The 13,311-nt window shown below is 36.2% G+C and overlaps 1 protein-coding gene across 1 annotated transcript; it reads left to right on the top strand.

Moving 5' to 3' along the window:
- Positions 1-11,295: 11,295 nt before the first annotated feature.
- LOC119553815 (cell death protein rpr) lies at positions 11,296-12,198 on the top strand. Its single transcript, XM_037864435.1, has one exon. The coding sequence runs from the start codon at positions 11,502-11,504 to the stop codon at positions 11,697-11,699; it is 198 nt and encodes a 65-aa protein (XP_037720363.1). The 5' UTR covers positions 11,296-11,501; the 3' UTR covers positions 11,700-12,198.
- Positions 12,199-13,311: the final 1,113 nt, after the last annotated feature.

Below are 13,311 nucleotides of genomic sequence, written 5' to 3'. Positions count from 1 at the left end.
TATAATGCCCATTTCTATTTGTTTATCAACTTTAGAAAATGCCTTAATGCGCTTTTATGTTGAGACCAAGCAAATAAACGAGGGTCCATTAAGTGTACTAAAAGGGGATGGGAAAAAGTAAGGTGTACTTTTCGTCCTTCATCCAACACCCTCCATTTTATTCCCACCCACTATTTGTAACAATTACGGAGCAACTTAAATCCAAAGAAGTTTTCTTCTCCCTTGTTGTCTTTCCTCATAGCAACTAACAAATTGAGTCGCATCAAGATTTAAAGCGCTGCTATTTTCTCCCCAGGAATTCCCTTCTTTTTCCGCCAAGTTCATCTGTCAAATGTCAAGCATCCTTCCAGACTCTGGATTGTCCTGCGTTTACATTAACTAAATTAAGTGCTCGTCTTCTTTTTCTTTTTGATACTTAGCCTCCAGTTCCACCAATCTTTTTTCTGTTTCCCGCTTGGTTGATGCATAATTTGTTAATTTAGCAATGGTTTCCTTGTCCCTTTCCAATTTTTCGATGTCCTCGTTTGGGATGCCCGATTAATGAAATCTGGACAAGGGTGATGTTTTGCCATGGTGAGTAAATTGGTTAATCGGATTGAACTGTTTTTTATCTAGTTCGAGGAGGAGGATATGGACAGTGGGTTTGATTAGGTAAGGTCTAAATTTGGGTGGAGTTTGGGTAATCGAAGTTTTCCAGGATGATTATAGCTTACAATAGAAAGCGATTAAGGTGGGATAATTTTAAAATAAGAAATATTGACTTACGGAATTGCTTAGGCTTTGCCAAAAAAGCCTTAAATTCTAATAGTAAGTAGGTTTTTATGTTGTATATATTATCTCTCCCCTGCACAACCATTTTGATCTTTCACTTGCCACCCCAAACACTCTCTGAACAAAATGCTAATTGCAAATTAATTGTGCGCTGCATCTAAAAACAACAAACTCGACTGAACGAATTGAAAAGGCTTTTCTAAATAATGAAAACAAAAAATGGATGGAAAAACAAACAGAGTGGAAAGTCGGGGACAGAAAAGCTTGGCAAGCCAGGCCCAAATAAGCGTTAAATGTTGCAAAAATAACAACCCAAAAAAGGATATTCAGGGGGAGGATATGAAGTCCCTGGCAAACACTTGTGGCCAGCAGCACACACACATGTTCCCCACTCAAATGTAATATTGGAAGGAGTTCAGGGGACTCTGGCAAAGCAAACAAATTAGTCATCATTAGTCATCATTGGCCAGGATCAAGGCTCGAGGATTCCAGGCCGGCGACTCTTCGCTCAACTCGGGCAGATTTGCGTTAAATAAGCGCACTTAATGCGATTACAAAAAAAATACACACACCGCAGAGCAGCCACAAATGTTGTACTTTGTAGTATGTATATTCTGCAAACTGAAATATCAAAAAAAAAAATCTTTGCATCTAGGCAAATTGAAGTCAAAAGCGTAAAAGCGCATTTCGAACAGTTGTTCACAATAAACAAGTGACTATTCAACACTCTTTAAAATCACATAAAGTTTTTAAAGTTTATAAATAACTTAATTTAAGTTATTTAATAAATTACACTTAGTAAGGTAATTAATACTACAAAATATTTTAAAAATTGTTTGCCAATTCTATACCATCAAATACTATTCAATAAATATTTTATTAGGAGTGCATTTGATGCATAAATTTCTACGGCATTTATGTATACGTGGGTATTGCATTTTACAACATGAATATCCCCGTTTCAAGAGTATAAAAAAAACACATCCTGATTTGGGCAAAGGACAAACTGACAAATGCAGCCGGGAACGAATTTCACTTTGAACAATTTGTGCATGAATGAACATGTCCAGCAACATGACCATGGCAATTACATCCAAAGAGAGGCAGGTGGATGTTGATTTTGGATTCCTTTCAAATAATGATGGCTATTGAAATATACTACGGAAGTAACACCTGATTGGGAGTCTTTTGAAATCCCAACCTGAAAAGCCGTTACCAAAATGAATAAACGAATTAGGGCTATACTGACAATTGATAAAATAAATGGACGAAAATTATAGCTTTAGAAAATAAAGCAACAGGATAGAAATATTTTTGGTAAATGGTAAGCCGGTTGCATATATCCATTTATCCAGAAATGTGTATTCTAATTTGATGAAGGATTTCCTTAAAAGGTATTATTATACTTCTGTTTAATAGCTAGTCAAATTATTATTAAAGTAGGATTATTCTTAACTCAAGCTTTTAACAAAAAGGATAATGACACATAACCCACTCTCCAAACCCATTTAAATTAGCATTTAACTCCACAGAGATTAACAAATGTAAAAACCTCAAAGCTGGACCAGTGGTGAGGTCTAATCACCATGACGAAGCATCCTCCCACTGCTGAAAATCATGGCAAACAGGAAAGCATCAGCTGGGCTCTGAGCCGCGGCGGTACTTACACATGTCAAATGTCACAAAGCGCATTCATAACGCGAAAAAATTAGCCACAGCCGAGTAAGAAAAATGTACCCAATCAGCGAGCTAAACTCAAACCCGTCCTATCCCAACCCATCCAAACCAACAATTTTAGCAGAAGCAATGATGACGAAGTCGACCCTTTTGGTCGTCAAGCAGCTGTCATAATGATGGACCAAAGTGCATCATCAGCAGCGACATTTGTTGGTGGGTGGGAATAAGTTGAAAAAAGAAAGAGTTATCCGGAACTTTTCGACCACCACATACCCACTACGTACTTATAAAATTTATTTTAAAACCAATTTCAGGATATTATTAGATTGATTATACTTCTTAATAACATTTAGTTTAATATATTTCAATCTGGATCCTGAACTATTTAGGGATTACAAGTAATCAAAAATTATAAAAAGCTGAAGAAAGCTTATGAAGCCACAAAATATAGATTTTAGTGGTATTGTCAGGTGTTTTTTAACTATTTAATTTTAGAAATACAAATAAAATTAGTTTTAAGTGTAAGCTAAAACTACCTTAAATATTGTTTAGGATACGGTTCTTAGACATAGGTTCCTTAGATTATGTAAAAATAGTTATCGCCTGGGCGGGACTAAAATAGTTATAGAATTGTTCATTGTTAAATTTGTTGTGTTATTTTGCAGTCAGTTTATTACATATATGAAACTAGAAAATAATTTTAAAGAGCCTTAAGGTCTACATGACCCTCCAAGTAATGGGTACTCAAAAATCTCGCTTTTCGCGCACATGGTGACCAAAAGCTGACAACTCTGGTGAGGCCATTGGCAGGAGGCCCGAAAGAACACGGGACTACGGCGATGGCATCGACATCGGAGTAGCGGGCATAAATTACAAAAAGCAATTACAACGCCAAAAACGCACACACACCGTACTAATCATGCGAGTGGGCGGTGGGAGGGGGGCGTGGCAGCTGGCACAGATGCGCGCCACCTAGCGCTCAAAAATTGCACACTAATTGCGCGCAATTTGTGCGGATAGCAGAATATCTGGTCATTAGCCTGGGCGGGCACTTAAATGCCCGTATGAGTTATTATTGTCGGGGCATCTCAAGGGACCTCCGGAGGCAAAAGGTTCTTGGCGCTTTATTAGTCAACACGCTGGACTTTTATCGCCTGGGCGGGACTTAATTACCACGCACAATTTATAGGCCGAAAAGGGCGTTGAGCATTTTTAATGTCGTGCGCACCGAAAAGTCTTAAAACAATCATCAAATTGTGAAGGACAATTAAAATTAATTTGATTGTGGGCTTGGACAAATATGATGGTCAATATTTACATAAATGAATGTGAATATTTATGGGACAGAAAAAGTCAAGGTGGGGTGGACAATTTATTAGGATTAAGGTATTAAATTCATAGAGTGTTAGAATTTATATCGTGTGTTGATACGATATAACATTATAACAAGATGGGAATAAGAAGAATAATATGTTTTATAACCTATTTTACAAAATATTTTAAAACATTTTTAGGCAAATCGTAAACTTACAAAGAAAATACATTATTTTTATTAATTAATAAATATTTTGACATACGAGTATTTTAAATTTATATAAATTGAAATGCCAAAGCCACATGCGAACAAATATTTTGAGGGTCTTAACTTTACTTAAAGAAAAATATATATGGCACCCAGTTATTGAAAATATAATATAAAGAAATGCAGTGCTCTTAATGTCTTAAGCCATTTATTGCTAAGAAAATTATATTGATGCTTTTGTCATATGCATATCGCTTACTTGGCCATGCAAGAAATAATACTTTTATGACCACTTAAGCATTTAAAACGTATTCCATCTTGATTCACTCAGCTGGTTATGGCTATGTTTAAGTTTCTTTCGCTTTTTTTTTGCGAATTTAATGCATTGCGTCAAAACGCCATGAAATATGCAACACATGGCGCCTCAAATTGTCTTTTATATGGCTTGCCACACCCGCAAACGCCCCTTTCCCACCCAGTTTTCTTTATCTCATGCATTTACCAGTCGAGTTTTATGATTTGAGCTTCTGTGCCAATGCAAATGGCGCATTAAAAAATTTGCAAATGTCACGTATGGGAAACTCTCTTATCAATGTTCTCAGTCTGTCTTCTCTCCTCGTTGTACACAGAAATTAAACATTTGAATTTCTAGCACTTAAAGGTTATAAAATGTTCCGGATAGGAAAATTAAATTCTAAAAAATGTATGCTTTAATAATATACATAAAAATAATTCTTTAAAAAATCCGGAAATATTTTAAGAATTTTTTTACTTACTTGACATAGCGTTATTTCTTCCACTGTGTTTATCTCTTCCAGTGGCAAGTCGTAAAAGATAGCTATAAAACTAAAGGAGAAAAGCGTCAAAATCAAAGTATATAAACCCTGGATACCCTCCTGCTACCAGTATTTTTGACTATTTCTTCACACACTTGGCCATAAAATAGATAAAAGACGAAATTTGAATAGGATCACGAGGATGAGTATAAGAATTTTTGGGTTTGGGGGTCGCCGGACTGTCTGCCATAGCCTCGAATAATCTATGCAGGAAATGGTTAACGATACTATCCGAAAATGTTTTATTACCCCATGCATGTGAGATGGAGGACTGCTTCAACTCATAAATATAAATTAAATTATATAATTTATTGTAATTCAACAATTTCACCAGGCCCACGGAAGCAATTATCGTAATTTTCTTTGCTTTTGTGGGTGTCTCTACTTTTATTTAAATCAATATCATAATTTGTTGCTCGGCAAAATGAAATTAAATTTAATTGCTCGGGTTATTGATGATGGTTGGGCTTATTAAGAATGCTTAACCTCGCGTTTGGTCAATAAATTCGGACGGTTAAATTGGGAAGAGGAAAATCGGAAAACGTGTTTAACAAGTTGGTATGGATTGTAAAGCTTTTCTATTATTGTCACAAGCTAGAATTTTTATTACTCATATTCGATGTAAAGTATTACAATTATTGTCTGTTCTTAGATGCACGTGCATTGAAGAAATTATATTTTTAAATTGTGAATTCTGCAAAATTTAAAATATTGTTCAAATAATTATTATAGTGAACATAAAACAATTAAATGTGTATTTATTATATTAAAAAAAATCTCTGAATGTTGCTGAAAATTTTTTTCGAAATTTAAAAGTTCAATTTATTAACGTAACATAATACTTCTGCTAAATCTCATATAAATCTCATGCATTTTTCCCTAATTATTTGTACGTGACTAATATCCATCGCCCATGCACATCCATCAGTTGTGCCGTAAAAAATAAATATCTGCATGATGATTGCACCTCCACAAGATAATCAAGTAGGTGCCTAACCACCGTTTTTATTACCCAACTCTAATTTCCACACATTTACACACACGAACCGAATGAAAACTCGCAGCATGACTCATAGGCGATGTAAAAAATCCTCATTCCACTTCTGCACACTTGACTACTGCCCATGGGGAAAATATTAGTGCAACTAAGACCAAAGCCAAATAATGACACACGGCAAATAGGACACACATAAAGAAACCCCAAAAAAGAACACCGGGCATGTCGATGCACGCTGAGAAGAAAGAAATCTGAAAACCCATTCTGAAAATGCGTTATCTATCTAACTATAAAAATCTATGGAAAAAGGGGCGAAAATTACTCAAATAAAAGGAAAAAATCAACTGACATGTTTGTACAAGTCGAGCGGACAGACAAATCTTCGGTGGGCAAACAAAAAGAACAATCAAATAAATTAAACAAAGGCCGAAGACGGTGCAAAAGAAGGGTCTCCAAGTGGATCGCGGGTCCAAAGGCAATCTTATCGGCATATCAGTTTTCCGTTCCCCACCACTCCATGTATCGCTTTTTTGCCCCGGGTGTACGAATGGAGAAAGGAGATACAGCAGGGGCAGGGGTCGAGGACCAGTGTCCGAATCCCGAACACAGTTATGCACATGTTCTACCCAAGCCGCCAGACGGCGAGACGATCATCAAAGCCCCCACCAAGCCTGAACTTCGAAAACCCCCACCACTCAGATATCAGCAGTGAAAAACAAGTGAGATTTGTTTAGGTTTAACGACTCAACGATACCTCTCAATTCCATTTTATAAAATTATTATAAACGTTTTTGTGAAATAGAGTATTACTCATTTATAATTTTGTCTTAATATGAATTTATGTTAATAAAATGGTTCCGATGTTTCAAATGTTAGGAACATTTTCATAAAACGAAAGAAATGACTTTGATATGTATTATTATAAAAAGAACAGAACAGATCGATAGATCTTCAATGACTTAATAATACTTTTATTTATAATTTACAAATTTGTTCCTCTATCAATGCTGTAACAAACAGTTTAATTAATATCTTAATACGTATTATACCCCTGATCTCTTCCTTTATTGGGTATCAAAAGCGGAGAGCACACCGGCTACAAACAGTCGTTAAACAACATTAAATGGGTCTCGTTTTGGGCAGTGGAATGGGAGCGTTGCGCGGAACCCCGTCCCCATCCACCGATGTGCTCGAGTGTATGACTCATCCCGGGAATCGGGTCTGGGGTCTCGGGTCTTGGGTCTGGGAATCGTAGCTCCCTGGCGGTGCGCGCTTTAAGCTTCCGACCCAGACGATCGGATCGCTGTGGATCGGCTCGGATCGTCTGCCTAAGCAGCCCTCAATGACAGGCGTTACAAAATGAGTGAATAAAGGGGATAGGGGCCTCGAGAAAAGGTAGGAGAGTGAGTTAATGACCCGAGTGCTACGGATCACTTGGCAATTGTCTTTGTTTCCTTTTCCCAGTTCGGGTTTTCTAAATGGGAAATCAAATAAAACAAAATATACATTTCTGACTAGATCGAAAGGCGGACCCAACCAGACCACCAGTTGGGATCATAAAAAATTAACACAAATTAACGAAACGAAGCCGCAGCGGAAAAAGATATACAAACACCGATGTGTGAGAAATTGAGAGTTTTCGAGATTAAAAACAGTGCGGGAGCAACAAAGCGATGACAATATTTTGGGGACTTGTGGAGAACGTTGCGCAATTCTTGGAATTAAATTGAACAAAAGAAAGGGGGTGGAGGAGCCAACCTGATTGAGAAAACGAAATTGAGAGGGAACATTAAGTATAAATGATGATGCTGACCTAGTTAGGTGTTTATTAATACGTATCTGTATTAACAAATATAAAGGTGGTAGAATTTGGATATGGAACGAATTAGGTGGTAACATATTTAACCGAAAACAGCGCTCTTATTAGAAAACATATTTATAATGACAGTCCAATTCATCGGCTGAACGAAATGATCTAAATGGGATTATCCGAATCTAAATGGAAATGGAGAAAGCGTTTAACTGCAATAAGTGAACTAATGATGGTAGGAACAAATTATAAACAATATAACATGCATATATATTTTCAAATGATACATTTTTTATGACAATAACAATACTCTTACAATAATTTTAAAGCCTTTACATTTTTTTTCAATAAAACAGATAGCATTCAAAACGGTAAAATAAAATAAAAGCAAAAAATCCCAGCAAGTTGCGCAAGTTATCGCATTGTTGATATTACTCATTAGCATTCGTGAATGTTACGAATGTTTTGTATACATATAAGGGATGTGTAAGATACAACGTTTTGAGGCAGTCCCAGACAAAGACTGAGACACGTCAGAAGATGGACCGAAAAAAAACTGATGAAATTATCGCTAAAAATATGCTTTCATTTGGGAATATCTCGTTAGCTGCCTCACGAAATGTAAAGTGAATTTCTGGAATCCCAATCAGAATCGGGATCGGGAAACTTCCGGGTAGATTGAAAATTCGATTGACACACTTCCCAGGAATGAATATCATGTGGGTCATTCGACATGCAGATTGAAAACTCAATCGAGGGAAATGTAATCCAATTTGACAAACCCAATATGCCACAAGACACAAGTTAGGTTAAAAGTTAGACAATTAGATATGCAAATGATATATGGGTTCCTAAACAACTCGAAAATCGTGTTTACTTGTTGCAACCCAATCAAGCCATGAATAATTTGAATAAAAGATGCAATAATTACCCGCATAAAAGGAAAGGAACCAAAGTCATGTAATCCTTTGAGAAAATCAAAAGTAAACAAAAACCGAGATATATCTTTGAGTTCGAAGATTTCGCCTCATTGGGCAATTACGAAATTTAGATGACTATCTTGGAGAAAGAAAAACAGAAGTAAGATTTTGTCGATAGTATTCAAGAGGTTAATCATGGAACTAATTGACATTCGAGAGCCTCAATTATTCTTAATGCGCAAATTACCGCAGGTTAAGGAAAAGGGCACACATTTAAGGGATAATGTTGGACATATTTCGGTTAACTTGAGACCCTTTCAGGCTCCACCCTCTTTGGCAATGATTCAGCTACATCCAAAAAAAAAGGTCCCAACCTAAACTCCGCCCCAGAAAACGAAGCAGACCCAAAACATAAATTTCCAACTTGAACCACATTGGTCCCCCAAAACGTGTGAAAGAGAGAGAAATGCCCATTTTTTGGCTTCCTCTTTTTGCCCGCTGGAGCATAAAACGCTGTTAGGAAGTAAGCCACGCCCAACCTTCCCGGATTTATATATGTTGACGCGAACCCGGAAAGAAAGACCCATGAAAAAAAAACTATGAAGGCAAATGCTGCTGTTGTGCGACTGGGATGGCGTAATGAAAGAAAGAGAGAGAGCACGGCAAAGGAAAGTAGAGTAGTTCCTTCAACAATAGACCTAGACATCGGAGCTGGAGAGGTAGTCGCTATAGATGATGACGCAGAACATCCCCCAAAGTGGTGGCTATTCTCTATCACAGTGGAAACACTTGAGACGCACGCCGTAAGATTCGGCTGTTTGTCTGTGTGGGTACAGTGCCACGGCATTGTGGGTGGAGTTTAAATGGAACTAGCAACTCATCCAGAGATCATGGGGTAAAACATTTCCCAGTAATGTCTATAATTGTGCAAGGATTTGGGAGAAAATATAATATAATATGAAATAAATTTTCATTAATAAATCAAAATGTACTTAATCACACGTACATTCTTATCATATCATGAAACTTAGTTATGACTTAGAATAATGAAAAGTTTTTACCTCATAAAAGAGAAAGCTGCATTTGAATTTTATATGCAAATAACAACCAGACAGAAAATCATTACAATTAGTTTAAGATGTCTTAGAATACGCCGATCGGATGAACATAAAAGGACCTCAACGAACATAATATGAACCCGTAATAATAAACATTTTAATGATTTATGATAATTAAGTATAAAAACTTCCTATATAATGTTGGAATTCATTGTTCATATACCAACAGAAGGCTAATTAATAATACTTTAATCCGCAGTGAAATTTTCTCGTATTATATTAAATGACTTCCAGGGAAATCATTCATATCGTATCATATCATATCATATCCGACACGTTCCGCTCTAATGAAAATAAAAATTGCACACGAAAAATAAAGAATGATGGGACGAGCCCATTGTTGTCAATATACTGTATATGGCATATATACCGTTAATTTATGAGAGATTGTCATAATTCTTAGTCGGAAGCTTCAGATGATTGTGTAAACATTTGTAGACCGCGAGGTGCTGATAAAGAGAGATATATCTAGACGTGGCAGGTGGGCTTGTCAATGAGAATGAGAGAAAAATAAAAGAAATGGGGTCTCATCTTTGCCCACTTGCCCATATTTCAATGTGATGCTGCCTCCCACACGCACCGCTCTCTTTTTAATACCCTTATAGACGGTTGATTTATTAAGTTAACAGATTGCAAATTTAACATTTAAATATACAATATTAAATATTATAATTATATAAACAGGTAATTTGACTTTTACTTTTGTATATGTAAAATTTCATTTAATATTTTTCGAGCTGCCCTTATATTGACGTATGAATAAAGTTTTCTCGTAACAAGTATTAAGATCCACCAAATAGAGGCAATTTACTCGTCCGCATGTTGAAAAAAGTATTGAAAATTTTAGTTAAGCACCTAATTTTTCTTTAACAAGCGAACTTGACTATAATTGATAAATAAATGTTTTTTAGAGTAATGATATTGAACTTCGATAATTCTTAAATTGAAGTCTTGATGTAAATGGTTTTTTCTAAAAAAAATTTTTTTTAATTTTTCAAAGGTACAATATTAATAAAATTGTTCTGTGAATTCGGATACAAGATTGCTCAAACACGATTGACCAAATCTGTGGTAACTTAATTGATTTTTCAGTTATCGACATGAAATCTAGAAGACTGTTGTATTGTACCTTAAAAGCTGAACTTTAAAGTTTGGTCAAAATCCATCGAGCTATTGCTCATATAGGACCGATTAATTCTAGAGGAATTTTTAACTTCAGTCCTAAAGCCCCTTTCGTATCTCCTTCTCCGTCGAACTCCTTGGTGGAAAGCGTTTGTCATGCCCCGACGATTTAATACAATTAATATGCTAACTGTACTTCTCGCCGCACACAGTTACAACAAAGGCGCTGCCAACAACCTGACAACAACAACACATCCACATAAAAAACACGCTTGGCAACAGGCGCAAGGTGGCCCCGCCTCCCGCCCACATCAAAAAATTAGTACTTTTTTTTTGGGAGCTGCGAATGAGGCGATGTCAACAAAAATACCAAAACAAAAAAACCCCAACCGGAGAGCAAAAGAGCGAGCGAGGGCCAAAAAGAGAGCAGCCACCACCAGAAAAACAGAGAATAAGACGGCTGGAGAGGACCAGGTATAAATAGCCTCGGAGCAGTACTCAGTATATTCAGTTGGAAACCAGCCAGCGCAGCGAACGCATCTCGAAAGTATCTGAATCTGAATATCTGACAGAGAAAAACCAGAACGAAGTGAACGAACTCGAAAATACGAAAGCAACGTGTGTGTGCCAGCAACAAAGAACTAACCCGATAAATATTCATTGTGCCGAAGAGAAAGTCATTGAGTCACCGGCAATTGTGCAATTCCGAGTCCAGCGATAAACCCACAATGGCAGTGGCATTCTTCATACCCGACCAGGCGACTTTGCTGCGGGAGGCGGAGCAGAAGGAGCAGCAGATCCTCCGCCTGCGAGAGTCCCAGTGGAGATTCCTGGCCACCGTCGTACTGGAAACCCTGCGCCAGTACAGCCCATGTCTTCCGAAGACCGGCAGAAGGTCCGGCAAATATCGCAAGCCATCGCAGTGAGCATTTCGAGTAACTAACTACCACGGGGGAGATCCAATAGTCCAGTCCAAAATCCAGAGTACAAAGGAAACAAGCATGAGACAGCCCAAAACACAGTCATCACTCTACAGCCGACGGCATTCGATTTCTACAGCAGTCAAGGATACAGGCCCAACACCCACCCACTTTTAGTTTACTCATCAAAGCGATTGTGATAATGGTTTTGTTTCTATACAAAAAAAGAGAGAAATTTTAAAACAAAAATTCTTAAAAATCTTTTATAAATTCCCCAATTTTGTATGGTCATTTTTTGAAAACAAAAAAGTAATTTCTTTAGAAATAATTTACACTTAAAGCCTATTTAAATGAATTACCACTGTAATAGTTCGTAAGTTCTTTTGTAAGCAAGGTTTTTCTAAGTTTTTCTTAAGAGCAAAACCCAGGAAAGAAAGAGAATGAATCGTAGTTGGCTAAAAATTGCATCAATTTTTTGTCAAACAAAAAAGTCAATAAAACAAAAATTGCGAAATTAAAACAACACTCTGATTTTTCATTTATTGATGGCGGGTAATTTTTCAAATTATTCACAGGACAGGAAAAAGACCAAACCGCAAGAAGATGACGCAAAAGAGCGATTTCATGATTTTTTAAATTAATTTCACCGACGGCATAAAGGAACTTTCTAGAAAATCGCATTTCAATTTCAGATCAATCAAGTTTCTTCTTCCGATTTCCGACGGGTTTTTTAAACACAAGGAAAAAACAACAGAAATTTTGTATTTGAAAATTGACGTTTAATAAATGATTTTCCATTCATCTTAGGTGTTTCCCGACGGAATTTGCTTTGTGTTATAAGCTCAAAAATACTTTTAAAATTACCGAAGGCCGATGATATGAGCAATCATGACAAAAATGCTGAGAGCACCAGAACGTAGACATCAATCTGATAAAATACAAGGACTTCGACTAATTTTAAACTATTATCATGTTCAAATTAACAAAATGGTTACCAATGATTATGTTAGTTTATCGTCTACGATTTTAATGAAGTGATAAAAATTATAGTTATGTACAAGAAAAACACTGCAAATACCTGACCAATGCTCATCATGATAACTTTTCTTGAATTCCCGCAAACTTGTATTTCTTTGTTATAATATTTTGGAGCACCTAGAAATCTCACAAACCACTTATGTTACATCACCTAAAGGCTTCGCTGTTTTCCTGGGTATACAAAAATTTAGTTTTTATAAAGTTTGAAATTTAATCTTAATATATTTTTTTTCTCGATTGGAAAAAAATAATTACATTGTGACATTTGTATAAAAGTCAGGAAAAACATGGAATTTTTGTGAAATTTTAAAAAGGGTTAAACATTTTGGTTCGTTTTGGCTATGAATGACAAAAAAAGGATCTATGATTTTTTCGATTAAAAAATAATTAATTTCGATACCTTTAAGAAACAGAAGCGCTGCTTAGATCAAAATAATATTCTGGTTTAACGTCCGCCAATAACTTTGAATGGGTATATTTATTTAGTGAAGATCGTAAACGGATTTAACTTATTCTCCTGCGTAGAGAAAAATATTAAAGCACATTATTCTTGAATTGAGATCTTGTGGTTTAAAAATCA

The sequence above is a fragment of the Drosophila subpulchrella genome, chromosome 3L (assembly GCF_014743375.2).
Source record: "Drosophila subpulchrella strain 33 F10 #4 breed RU33 chromosome 3L, RU_Dsub_v1.1 Primary Assembly, whole genome shotgun sequence".
Classification (NCBI taxonomy): domain Eukaryota; kingdom Metazoa; phylum Arthropoda; class Insecta; order Diptera; family Drosophilidae; genus Drosophila; species Drosophila subpulchrella.
Note: the sequence above shows the minus strand (reverse complement) of the source record. Positions and strands in the feature narration are given on the sequence as shown.